Source organism: Xenopus laevis, chromosome 9_10L (assembly GCF_017654675.1).
Source record: "Xenopus laevis strain J_2021 chromosome 9_10L, Xenopus_laevis_v10.1, whole genome shotgun sequence".
NCBI classification, from domain to species: Eukaryota; Metazoa; Chordata; class Amphibia; order Anura; family Pipidae; genus Xenopus; species Xenopus laevis.
The window spans coordinates 30,229,834-30,244,659 of NC_054387.1; the positions used below are offsets into that span (position 1 = coordinate 30,229,834).

Sequence of the window (14,826 nt, forward strand, 5' to 3'; positions counted from 1 at the left end):
GACTACAGGTTCTTTACAGATGATTTGAGTACATTAACGCTCTTTACATTTAAACAGAAAAATACACATTAATTTTATATAGAAATGTTAAAAAGAATCTGTATATTTAAGAACATCTTACCTTCCGCCCACCAGTGTTTATACGCAGTGGCGTTAAGAATGGATCAAAAATCATATGGCTGGTTTCTATGTTGACAGGGGACTGTCTCTTCCCAACAGCACAAAGATTCCAGGCTGAATTTACCAAGCCCCAAAAGGAAGGTACTGAAAAAAAATGAATTATGAGAATTTATTAGCATTTAATATTTAAAAGCATGCAAAAGTTGAATAACTGACATGTAAAACTGCAGAAAGAAACTTTCTTTGCCAACACAAAGCCTACGGGGAGCATGCGCAGTTAAAGCAGATTCCTGACTAGACCCAACTGTGCACGCTCTGGCAGGCTTGGTGTCATTGAAGAGACTGGAAGAGAATAGGAACGGGCAAAAGATAATGCTCTTTATTTTAGGCTCAGGTTTTTTTTAAGGGGCATCTTTCTGTCTAATACACAGTGGATGGAGAGGTGAGGGGGGTGATGGAAGGTAGTTAATCCCTTGAAATCTGTTGAAATATCATCAACGTCAATGGGATCTGTGTCTTCAGCATTCAAGCATGTTGTTCTGCTGTGTTAGTTTTTTTCCTTGACTTTAGGTGATCATGATTAAATAATTTGTGATTAATCTCATTTGAGATTTGAGAATGTTTTATGAAAAGTAAAATCTTAGTGTTGTCATGAATTTTAATAAATATGACACAAAGTCTACCATGAGCTAGGTACTAAATAATGCAGATGAAGTTGGCACTCGCATTGTGACATCCCATCAACACCTACAAACTAAATGCTGATATTGCCATGCTTGGAATTGAACCCAGGAGTAAAGTGCAGGTGTGGGATCCCTTATTCAAAAACCCCATTATCTGGAAAGCTCTGAATTATGGAAAGGCCACCTACTATAGACTCTATTTTGTCCAAATTTTAGCAAATAATTAAATATATTTTTCACTGTAGTAATAAAACAGTACCTTGTACAGTTATAGGATCCCTTATATGAAAACCCGTTGTCCAGAAAGCTCAAATTACGGAAAGGCCGTCTCCATTATATCCAAATAATGCATATTTTTTTGAAAATGATTTCCTTTTTCAATCTAATATTAACACAGTACCTTGTACTTGATCCAATCTAAGATATAATTAATCTTTATTGAAAGCAAAACCAGCCTATTAGGGTTATTTAATGTTTACATGATTTTCTAGTAGACGTAAGTTATGAAGATCCGTTAACTGGAAAACCCCAGGTCCTGAGCATTCTGGATGAATCCATTGTGGTGGCAATATTTATTGAGTGTGTTTTAAGGGTAGGACTCCACGAACGATTTTGTCGCGATCCGGCACTGCGACAAAAGACAAAAATGAGACAAAAATAAGGTCAGAGATAGAATTGGCACGCGCAGCGTCTGCATCAGACAGTCGCGTTGCGTCGGAACGCGTTGAATCAACGCTGTGACACCATGCGACAATTCTATCTCTTACCTTATTTTTTTCGCATTCAACAAGTCGCATGCGTTTTGCCGCAGACCGTCGGATCACAACAAAATCGCTCGTGGAGTCCTAGCCTAATTGTTTAAATGATTTTTAGCTGACTTAAAATATGAAAATTTGAATTATGAAAAGATCCCTTACACAGAAAACCCCCCGTCCTAACCATTCTGGATAATAGATCATATACCTGTATCACACCAGTGTTCACCCTTGTGCTGCAACATGAAAATGTTATGGACAGAAATGCACCCAAGACCCCAGCAATGCTAATCACTGCACCACTATGCTATACATACAACTTATTTTGGCCTAGGGCTAAAAGCTAAAACTGGATGATCATTTGAAGAAATAACACTAAAATGTGTAAACAAATATTTTCTACAAGAAAGTCAATTAGTAGGTGTTGCACATATGTAGAAATTAATGACAGCAGGTTGGCTTCATTAAGATCCACTAATTGTGAAGTTGTTTTCCCAGTCTAATGAAGCATGTCCAAAAGAGCACAAGTCTAATGTCTTCACCTGCTAAAACCAATTAAATTTCAAAATGCTGAGCAGTGAACCATGAAAACATTTCATTACACGATCCATACGCCCGTTCTGTATTTTACAGAAAACAATTTAAACTGTTTGTACATTGCTGAAAAAAAAGTACATTGTGTTTGCTAAACTGGTATAAACAATGACACCTGTTTTTGTTATATTTTTAGGTTCCCCATTCTCAACGTTTAAATGAAGTACTTTTTTACCTAGCACCATTATTGCTATTGAGAAGGTCAGTGCAAAACCATCCGTAAAAGAAATAATTCATAAAAAAAGATATTTCTGTGTTTTTGAGGTTTCTGTTTAATGGGTTTCTGAATCATATATCTCATTCTTATAGTTGGTGTGCTGATACGAGGCTTACAAAAGATTCACTGTTAGCTAGCATGTCATTGTGTCTGCATCCCTTGGACAAGATGGGGCACCAATAATCTTGCTGATTCCTTTGGATGGCATAGTTAAAGACATTTGTTTTCTCTAAAGTGGTGTATGCTAAACAATTTTGATACTCATTATATTATAGTTGCCCCTTTAAGATTTGATATTAGAATTATTTATAATATATAATAATATATAATGTTGTGTATTCAACAAAAGCAAGCAAAAGGTAGAAAATACTAATCCATTATATTGAAACTTTTATTTGTGCAGCTATCTATTAAAGCATCTCCAAAATACATACATACATACATACATACATACATACATACATACATACATAAAAACAGTAAAGCACACATTTAAAGCGGACCTCTGAGTGGTGTACCACTCTGAGTCACAGTTATGGTCTAAACAGGGACCATTGCCGCATTTCGCCTAAAAAATTACGCCATTGACTTCAATTGGTGAAAAAAATTGACACATCAAAAAAAAAATTGACACGCCACATTGCACGAAATTTTTTTTGATGCCCATAGACTTAAATGCATTTTTTTGTTTCGCAAATTTTTGGCGGAACGGGTCAGATTTGTGATCATCAGCAGACCAGCTACTTGTCTCTCCTCACCACTTCTGTGTCACCTGGTCTGTGTTGCTGTGGAATTTCAGGAACTGGAGATAATTTGAGGTAAAACCAGGGCCGGATTTACATAGTGGGCGCCCTTAGGCCCACTGTCATTGTCGCCCCATCCCCTCCCTTTTATTCGGTCAAATTTTTATCATCATGGAACGGAGCAATAAGGAATGGTGCACTGTAAATTTTAAAAAAATATCATATTCCCAGTGTTTCTGAACCAATGTGGGTGTATTTGTGCAGCATGCCGCCCCCCCAAAAAACTTACCACCCTAGGCCTGGGCCTTGGTGGCCTCTCCACAAATCCGGGCCTGGGTAAAACACGAGTTTATCTGACACAAGCTCAATGGATTCTAAATTAACAAAGAGTCAGAACCTCGAACAAAGGAATCACAGAGTTTTACAGACTTGGGAACATATAACATGATAATGTGCAGCAGTAAAAGGGGGTTACTGGTGGGAGAGAATAGAAATATCTCTCCACAGCACAGAAAAACAAATAGGCAGATCTCTGGAGATATTTATCTCCCAACGTAAGTAAACATGCTCCAAAGAACCATTCTTCCAGCCACAGGTGATTCTGCCCTCAAGACCAGGGTACTAGTTACCAAGGCTAGTTTGAGAATATAATCCATCCAAGTCAGGGGGTCTCCCAGGGGATTCTGCATACACCGAATTTTATTCTCTCTCAGCTGTCTAGTGATGAGCAAAATTTTTTGCCAAAAGTTTTGCAGAAGAAAATGACACCCACAGTACCCAATGGGTGAAAAAATTGTTGCACGTTGAAAAAACATTTGTTGCGCGTCACAAAAATGTTATCGCCCATAGACCTCAATGTATTTTGGCAATTTTTTGTTGCAGTTTCGCAAATTTTCAGCGAAGCGAAACAGGTCGATTCACCCAAATTGCTCCTTATGTTGTAATTTGGCTAAAATGTCAGCTGCATATTGCTTACCACCGCGTTTTATCTACCCATTATGCAAACACAGTCACAGTGGTGAATACTTGCATGTCCATCTGTTCCAGTCTGCCTCCACTTTTCCACTCCCCCTCTGCATTACTTTCAAATGTGCAAACTATCCACCATGCTTGGTCCATACGTGCCACTAAGACCAATGTGCATTTCGCTTGAATGCTTCATCTGGGTCCAATGCCTCATTATTTTAACATGAACTCAATGAATAGGGATTGTGCTGAACATACTTATTGACTTTGTTTAAATTATGAAATATGTATGGATTTTGTTATTTCTGATGACTAGAAAAACACTTTCTATGACAACTTGTCCCCCAGAACACTGGAGGACCTGATAAAACTAAGTGTCCATTGAGAAGCCCTCTGATAATGAGCTGCTCAAGTGCAGGTGCTAAGAGAAAGAAGGGGTTTGTTAAAAGGTAGATAACGTTGAACATTGTTCGATTCTTCTTATGTGCAATGACTTTTTAATTTGCTCTATAGGAGTGACTAAATGCTTCCGGAATTTTTAAGCAACACGAGAATAGATAAAAGGCAAATTAAAACAACTATTTTCAGTAAGTGCAGTACATACACTGTTAAGATACATTTCTTTCATGTTTTTTAAGAAATGTGAATCTTTGTGGGTGGTTCTTTAGGTGAACTCTGTCCTGAACATTTAAATACAATGTGCAGTAAAAATACACAAATAACTTCAATTAGCACTTCACCATAATTGTAATCTGTTCATTTATCTGTCCTAGAGAGGAGAAAATGACTAGACTCAGTAACTGAGTAATGACAAAATAAGCTTCTAATTAGTAGAAAACATAACAGTAAATGATAACTGCAGGGGGAGGAAACACCTAATAACATTTAAAATTCCTGCAATATAAATTAAAAGATACATAAACCACAGACATTTGTGGAGAATAATAATTAGCTCAGGCAATAGAAATACAAATAAACTGTAGACTGCAAATCAGTACATCAGCTGATTGGATATGCAATGCAGACACTTATATGCAACATTTGAAACTGACTGACCACAAGGTCATGTGGGCAGCATAATCATTCAGTGGTCAAAAAACTCCTGCCCTGCAGCCCTGGAATAAAAAAGTGATGAATGAAATTGACGGGTTCACTTCAACTGAAAATTAAGGAAACCATGTAAAGATTCACAAAATACCAAAATGTGCCACTCTTAAACGGTGCTGCTGCCAGTGTGCCATTAATAGACAGGAACAAATATTTGTATTTGAGAATAGTGTGCAGACAAAAATTGTGGCAAGGGGCATTTTGGGCAGGTTTACCATTTTAGTACATGAGCGCTCTAATGTTCAAATCACACTTAAAAACATATTCTTCCTGTGAAACAACTATATACATCACTTCCCAGCACAATCTTTTGCACACAAGACCAGAAAAGATAAATGGAACTTAAAGACTGTACATCTACAGATACAATCCCTCCAAAGTGAATACAACATTTTCTTCTACTTGCTGTTGAATCTTAAAGGGATTTTGTAATGGGAAAATGTTTTTTTGCAAAATGTATCATAGTGCTCCACCAGAAGAATCCTGCATTTAAAACTATTTTTCAAAAGAGCAAACAGATTTTTTTATATTTGATTTTGAAATTTGACATGGGGCTAGACATATTCTTAGTTTTGTAGGTGCCCTCAGTCATGTGACTTGTGTAAACATCAGTCACTCTTTACTTATGCTCTGTAAGTTGGAGTGATATCATCCTCTGCATCTCCCCCCTCCCCCAGAGGCCTAGCAACAGAACAATGGTAACATGATAACAGCTTCCTGACACATGCATTGCTAAACATGCTCTCAATCCCCACCTAGTAGTAAATATAAGGACAGCACTCAATAGTAAAAATCCAAGTTCAGTTAAACCAACTTGGGATTCCCCCAGTTACATTCAGTAGGAGAAACAATAGCTTATCTGAAAGCTTAGGTTTCAAGAATGCCTGAGGACCATGCAGCCTCTCCAAACACAGATGGTGAGCTTGGAATGACTTATTTTTGCACTGCCTAACTTTCTGAAAGCACAGGATCAGGCAAAATGACCTGAGATGGCTGCCTTCACACCAATAATACAACGTAAAAAAAAAAAAATTCATTAGCTCAAGAATAAAAAATGAAATAGTAGAATAAATTATGTGCAATGTACACAGTGTAATTTAGTTATAAAAACTATAAAAATCACAACAGAATCCCTTTGTTTCACTGCATCACATTAACTCTAGGAGAGTACACATTTGACAGCTCTCCTGTAATTTCCTTCTGTTCGCCCACAGCCCAGATTACATTTCTTTGGAAAAATTCTCTTGCCAACTACTTTTATGAATAGATTGCAGTTTGTTAGGATCAAGGCATTATGCCTTAATTCACACACCTTTTCACTGTTTCATAAATATTTCTGTGGCATCAGAGTTGATTCCCTATGAATTAATGGATGGAAAGGGAGATTCGATCAGCGAAGCTGTGATGTAAATATTATTTGTATCCTTTTATTTTTATATAGCACCAACACATTTATCCAGTTTGTTTTATAAATAGCCAATTAAACTGCTATTATTTTGCAGTGGCCGAAGGATTCATAATACCTAGGGGAAACCCACATGCAAATGCAGGGAGAGCATACAAAGCTTGGTGATTATCGAACCCAAGGCAGCAGTGCAGAAAACTTTGCGCTTAATAAAAAGCTACTTGTGTTTTATTTATTGCATATAAGACACACCTGTATCAATCCTATAAAATGGAACTTGTTTCTGCTATAATCCAGAACAGAACATTTCAAAATTCACAAGAAAGTTAATTGTATTATAACTCTTTCTATCTATTTCATAGCAAACTGCAGGAGCAGTTAAAAATCACTCTGTCTGTGGCATGCTAACAAAACACTGTTGGCTCAGCACAGTAAGACATCCCATGTGTCTCATCGATCCGCGCTTTAATCTCAAAGCTATCTGAAGTGCAAGTCTTTTAAAGATCCCCATATTTAATGAACAATATGACAAATAAAACTGCAGCTCTAGGCCTAGGCTGAAGAGGTGCTGAATGGGTGATATAGCTTTAAGAAAGGGTACATTGTAGTGATGTGAGGGCAGACCCGATACCTATGGGACCCGCAGGGTTCAGGACCTTGCTTTGCTGTTTGCAGGTGATAGATGGGTGCAGGTTGAGTTTACACTGCCGGCTTCCAGTTTTATAGGTGCGTGACTGCTCCACTGTCCCTTTTGTGATAGGACAGGCGGGCGTGGGTCTATAAATGAAGGTCAGACAGGTTTGGGTGCGGGTCGAGTTTTTCTCGACCTGCACATCACTAGTACACGGTTTGACATCTTGGAGTCGAGAAGATTTTTTTCAAAATGGAGATACATTCAGCTAGCAGTTACACAGATTTGATTTGGACCGAAACTTAAACTTAATGGACAAGCATATTTTTCAAACTATACTACTGGCAATTTAGCAAATCACTTTCCAGTGCGGGGTTCTAAGAAGAATTGCTTCATAATAATAACGAATTTTTGCAAAACAGGTGCATATGACATAAAAATGTTTAAAATGTTGCCTTTAGAACCCCTTTAAGCTTCGAACACTGTATTGATTAATGCCTCAATTGTTTTTCACAATATCAAAATCATTCAGATGAGTGACACTAATTATCAAATTTATTATCTATATATTTTCTAATATGTCAGACAGAGCCGGGCCAGATGGGCCGGGCGCCCAGGCAAGTGGGCAGCTGCGTCACCCCCCTTCACTGTGCGCGCACATACGTGACCGCACGCATACTTAAGCGCACGCATGTGCGCTGGAAGCAGTCTCACAGTGCACGCCACCCTGCTGTAAGATGGGCGCATGCGCACATAGAACAGGACGCACGCAACCCTGATGCCAGTTAGGCGCATGTGTACACGGAACAGAACGGCAGACTGGACAGGGGTAGGCAGCACTTAAAGGTACGTGACGGGCGCCCCCAAAGCTTTGCGCCCTAGGCACGTGCCTACTCTGCCTACCCCTAGTTCCGGCCCTGATGTCAGATAATGAAGGTATCGGCTTCATCTAAAGGTACTCTGTGTAATGCAGCAGTATCCTGGTTTATGCGAGTTGTCCCAAAGTGGTAAAAGCCAGATTGGCCTCCAGCTAGACTGTGTTTTTGTCATTGTAATGAGAATTCCCAATGTTGAATTTACACACATAATAAACTTCTGATAAGTCTTCTGCTTACCATATTTGACACTAAATGAAATACATTTTAGCGCACTTCATTTATGTGTGGGGTTTTAAAAGGAACATCTGTTGTTGCCTCTGGGAAGATGTATTGTGAGAATGGAAGTGAATTAAGTGATCAAAGGAGCCAGAGTGAGAAGGTTAATGTTTAATTTTCATGGAGTGAACCTTTGAAAATAAAGTCTTCAGTGTAACTAAATATGCAGACAGTTCCTGATTTGTTTGGTTATCATGGGTGCAAAGAACAGTAAGATCACTGTGTGCTTAATAAATAATCTAATATAAATCTCCAAACTGATTTAGTCCTTCCAATGGACCCCTTGGTAATTTTGCTAAACCAGGTTGAGGACCTCTCACCTAGGAGGGCTCAAAGAACTCTGATTATACTATTACCGTATATACTCGAGTATAAGCCGACCCGAGTATAAGCCGAGGTACCTAATTTTACCTACGAAAACTGGGAAAACTTATTGACTCTAGTATAAGCCTAGACACAACTACAGCCCTGTCTCTCAGCAGCGCACATTCTGCCAAAGCGACCCCCCCAGCGATCAACTGGACTTCTTTGCAAAGTTGATGGTGACAGAGAATTGCCAAAGGGATTACTGTGTGCATTGTCCCACTGTCCCACTACAATGTGCAGAGGGTGCTGTTTGATATTGCCATCACTGTTATTCTTTCATATAACCAACAGAGGGCGCTGTGTGATATTGCAGTCACTGTTATTCTTTCATATAACCAAAAGATGGCGCTGTGTGATATTGCAGTCACTGCTATTCTTTCATATAACCAACAGATGGCGCTGTGTGATATTGCAGTCACTGCTATTCTTTCATATAACCAACAGAGGGTGCTGTGTGATATTGCAGTCACTGTTATTCTTTCATATAACCAACAGAGGGCGCACTGTTCTTTCATATAACCAACAGAGGTTGCTGTGTGATATTGCAATCACTGTTATTCTTTAATATAAACAACAGAGGGCGCTGTATGATATTGCAGTCACTGTTATTCTTTCATATAACCAACAGATGGCGCTGTGTGATATTGCAGTCACTGTTATTCTTTCATATAACCAACAGAGGGTGCACTGTTATTCTTTCATATAACCAACAGAGGGCATTGTGGGATATTGCAGTCTCTCCCCAAGTGTACTGTTGATATAGGAATGATTAAAAGTGACTGCAATCACAGCTACTCGGGTCGGGTACAGCTGACCCGAGTATAAGCCGAGGTAGACTTTTTCAGCACATTTTGGATGCTGAAAAACTCGGCTTATACTCGGGTATATACGGTATGTATGTATGCTAAAAAAAAAACAATAGCAATACACTGGAAATCCGCTGCTGGTCCGAAATTAGGAACTTGGGAGGCACTGATCGATAAAGCTATCCCTCTATATAAACTTACATATTTGAGAAGGGGCTGCCCACAGATATTTGAAAAAATATGGGCACCCTGGGTAGATCTTGAACCCTCATAGGGGATACTCTCCAACACTCTACTGGCTCTGCCCCCTCACATCACAAGACACAGGTAGTACACATACTTAGCAGCTCAACTTTAAGAGGATACAATAAAGGTAGACAAACAGCATTTATATGTTTTAAAAATGTATGATGACACAATAATGTTCATTGTTGGTTATTGATTCCTTTATTATTTAGTTATGTCTGAAATGCCTAGTTACAATCAATATGTTGTACAGCAAGCAACTGACAATCTGTTACATGATGCAATAATATGTACACATGTATAATCAATAAAAGAATTGTTATAAAAATATATATATAAATCTCCAAAGTGTTCATAATTTTTAATCATTAATTTTCTGTCTAAAATGTGCTTATAATGAGGAAATTACCAAAGATTAAATATTTTTATATTATCTTTTGGTTTTATCTATGAGTACTTTTATGGCCTTGTTTCCTTTGTGGTCATCACTGTATATTTTAATTCATTTTACCTGTAAAATATCAACCAAGTAAACTATGGAAACCATTGAGATCCATGCAAAACACTGTGCATTGGGTTTGTGTGTTTTTATAGTAGGAAAACGTGATGTCTTCATGGCTATGAAGCCCATTACTACATGTTCCTACATCAAAAACATTTATTTTTAAAAAAAAAAAAATTTCTGGGAACTGGTCCTATGCTAAATGTCTGGAGCAAGTGCATCAAGGTTTCTCACCAGTATTTATGTTGGGATTATTTCCTTTAAAAATATCTCATGCATACCTGGTGACTGCTTCACACAAGGTTTTTATTACCTTTACATAAATTACATAAATTGCCATGTAGTTGGGTTTTTGTATGTGCTTAAAGAGCTTAATCAGGTAATCTGGAACTAAAACAAAGAGCAGATACACCTTCATTTAATGTCATTTACTGCACTACTAACACAGATTACTTTTTAGCCAAGTTCTAATAGCACTTTAGCCAAGTTCTAACATTTTTTGCTAAAGTTTGCATTAATAGGGTTAAATATGTCACTATAATGGTGCACACAGACCTTAATGTTATTCATTTATTGAACAAGTAATATTTTGTGACCTGGTGATAAATTGTTATATGTGGGATTGTTGTTTACCAGCAATGTGCTTATTGCTTTTTTGGGTCATTTTTTTACTGTTAATTCCTATTATGAAACTTGCTTATATTAATGGCTCACTGCTACATCCACTCATATATGTTAAAAGGGAACTATTGTGAAAACCGCAATATAATATATTCATCTCATGGAAATAAATAACTTTCCAAAAATAACACAAAAATTCTGTACTGTTTCTGACATAATCACATTAGTCTTCACTATCCCTCTCTCAGCAATCGGCTCAGTTCTCGGCTAATCTGTTTTTTATTTCATTCTTTCTTAATGCAGGAATCAGAGTGTGATTTTGACATTCAGTTAGGTTTAATACCAAGCAAGGGAAATTTGTGCTCACCACTCATTTTTAAAACCAATTTAAGACGTTGAGACTTTTGTGCATAAAGCTACTATAAAATGCGTTACCCTTTAAACTAAAAAGGGATTGTTTGTCCATATATTGCAATATATTTAAGCTGGCAAACTGCGTCAACTTCATCCGATATCTGGTCAATCCTACTCTCAAATTGCATCTGATTCATTGAGTTCTATTGCTTCAAATTATACATTTTATTATACCTGCAACTTGCTGCTTTCGCAGTAAAACTCCCAAACTTGGCTGCCCTTTTATTAGACCCCAGTGGGATCACCTGACTATAGCTGGGAAGGGTGGGAGCTACAAAAAAATTAGTGGTGAGCACAACTTTCCCTTGTTTGTTATAGTTATACAGGAGCAGTGACCAGCTCAATTTTGTAGCTCCCACCCTTCCCAGCTATAGTCAGGTGATGCCACTGGTGTCTAATAAAAGGGCAGCCAAGTTTGGGAGTTTTACTTTGAAAGAAGCAAGGAAGTTGCAGGTAAAACTTAGTCCCTTTTAAAATGTATAATTTGAAGCAATAGAATTCTTAATGAATCAGATGCAATTTGAGAGTAGGACTGGCCAGATATGGGATGACTTTGATGTAGTTGGCCAGCTTAAATATATTGCAATATATGGACAAACAATCCCTGTTTTGTTTAAAGGGTAAGGCATTTTTTAGTTGTATGCACATGTCTCAATGTCTTGAATATATTGATAATGGGTTGAGTGTAGAGGACCTCTTGTATTTGTCTATTAGATTTAATACCACTTTAGTGGGGGCTCTCTTAGTAGATGTATCAGAGCTAACTCAAATAACCAACTGAGGTTCAAACAAAATATAAAAAGTTACTGACACAAATCCTACAGGTAGAGAGACAGTAAATTTTTTTTTAGAACAAATGAGCTACAATACATCTTCTGGGCAAAGGGTGCACCACCCATAAGATAAATTTGACATCAATCAAAACCTGATTTCCACAATCTTGGGTGCACCTGTAGGTATTGATAGGACATTTGCAGCCACCTGCAGAAAAGTTAAACTGCCAGGCTGCACATTTGTAAAACAGTATTGCAGCAATACCTATACATTGGTATGGCATTTCAAAAACAACAATAAATACTTTAGATTTACTTGGATTGTAAATATATCTGTTTAAGTATATCACTGCTGAATATGAAAACATAAAATGTATGTATACAGAATGTGTTCTCATTTTCTTCTGCCCAGGGTAGAACTTCATGTTAGGCATTCACAAGTGGATTTAAAAAGTCTGGCATGCTCCATCTGTTAGCCCATATGCACGCATTTATAATGTTTGCAAGCCAAAAGGGCAGATCAAGATGCAATACTTTCAAAAAGTGCCTTGCTGTTCTCTTTGGCAAGCTGTGTAGAGTTTTGAAAACCGCTTTTACTTTTGACAGAAATGGAAAGGGCTGAATTCCAATTAAATATATTAACCTATTAGAGGGATATGACAACAACAAACACAAAAAACAAGTTAAAAAAGTTATTGAAATAGATAACTACATACATAGCTGCAAAAATCTCAATAGTAATTCTTTTTAGAATGCAGTTAGACAGGTTATATATAGACTTTAAAGGTTCAACTTGATGGACAAGTGTCTTTTTTTTTTTTTCAATCAAATTTACTATGTATATAAATTTCCAGAACAGAAGAATCATTTGTTTGCACATAAGGGGTTAAAGTATATGTAAGACCAGATCAATAATCTTTGCCATTACAACCCTTAAGATATTTGAAAGCAGAGATCCAGAACCAATTATTTAGTGATGAAATCTATTGTGAACACAGCATTTTTCCAAACTCCAAGAAAGTGTGAAAAAGACAAAGCAGAAATATATACACAGTGCATTAGTGACCTGAACTTTATCTGTAGAAACTAACAATCAAAACTACCCTGTCCCCATGATAATTATTAATTTTACTGTGCATTATAGCTGGTTTCTGTATCTACATATGCATCTCTGTGTCTTTGTTTTACCTCTAATTACGTATCTACATACCTTTGTTTTTTTTAAATACATTCCCCCAATTTTTTTACATTGATATTTCAGTGTTGTACTGCTGAATGTACATAGTTAAATTGGGTTGAAAAAAGATAAAGTACATAAAGTTCAACCCCTCCAAATGAAAACCCAGCATCCATACACACACCCCTCCATACTTTCACATGAATTACATATACCCATATCTATACTAACTATAAAGTTTAGTATCACAGCAGCCTTTGATATTATGTCTGTCCAAGAAATCATCCAAGCCACTATTAAAGGCACTAACTGAATCAGCCATCACAACATCACCCGGCAGTGCATTCCACAACCTCACTGTCCTCACTGTGAAGAACCACCTACGTTGCTTCAAATGAAAGTTCTTTTCTTCTAGTCTGAAGGGGTGGCCTCTGGTATGGTGATCCTCTTTATGGGTAAAAGGCCCCTTGCTATTTGTCTATAATGTCCTCTAATGTACTTGTAAAGTGTAATCATGTCCCCTCGCATGTGCCTTTTTTCCAGAGAAAACAACCCCAACCATGACAGTCTGCCCTCATAATTCAAGTCTTCCATCCCTCCAACCAGATTAGTTGCACGTCTCTTCACTCTCTCCAGCTCATTTATATACCTCTTAAGGACTGGAGTCCAAAACTGCACTGCATACTCCAGATGAGGCCTCACATGAACCTATAAAGAGGCATAATTATGTTTTCATCCCTTGAGTTAATGCCCTTTTTTATGCAAGACAGAACTTTATATGCTTTAGTAGCCACAGAATGAAACTGTCCAGAATTAGACAACCCCAAGATCCTTCTCATTCAAGGAAACTCCGAACACACTGCCATTTAGTGTATAACTTGCATTTATATTATTTTACCAAAGTGCATAACCTTGCATTTATTAACATTGAACCTCAATTTCCAGTTTGCTGCCCAGTTTCCCAACTTAGACAAATCACTCTGCAAAGTGGCAGCATCCTGCATGGAACCTATAGTTCTGCACAATTTAGTATCATCTGCAAAAATAGAAACTGTACTTTCAATGTCCACCTCCAGGTCATTAATAAACAAGTTGAAAAGCAAGGGACCTAGTACAGAGCCCTGCAGTACTCCAATGTTCCATTTACCACACTCTTTGTAGTTTATGTTTAAGCCAGCTCTCTATCCAGGTACAATAACTATGATCCAGGCCAACATTCCTTAATTTAACCAGAAACCTTCTATGTGGCACTGTATCAAATGCTTTAGCAAAGTCTAAGTAAACCACATCCACTGCCATCCCAGAATCGAGGTCCCTGCTTACCTTCTCATAAAAAGAAATTAAGTTATTCTGGCAAGATCTATTACGCATAAAACAATGCTGGCACAAACTCATAGTATTATGATTTGCTATGAAGTCCAGTATCTTATCCTTTATTATCCCTTCGAAAAGCTTTCCTACCACTGACATCAGACTAACTGGCCTATAGTTTTGAAGCTGAGAATGGGACTCCTTTTTGAATAGTGGCACCACATTAACAATTTGC

The 14,826-nt window shown here is 37.5% G+C and overlaps 1 protein-coding gene across 1 annotated transcript in view; it reads right to left on the minus strand.

The window, feature by feature from the left end:
- LOC108701790 (carbonic anhydrase-related protein 10) overlaps window positions 1-14,826 on the minus strand; it is a 178,369-nt gene that overhangs the window by 91,870 nt on the left and 71,673 nt on the right. Inside the window, exon 3 of the mRNA XM_041576218.1 lies at window positions 122-264. Within this exon, the coding sequence (XP_041432152.1) occupies window positions 122-264 (143 nt within the window). The remainder of the gene's footprint in view (window positions 1-121; window positions 265-14,826) is intronic.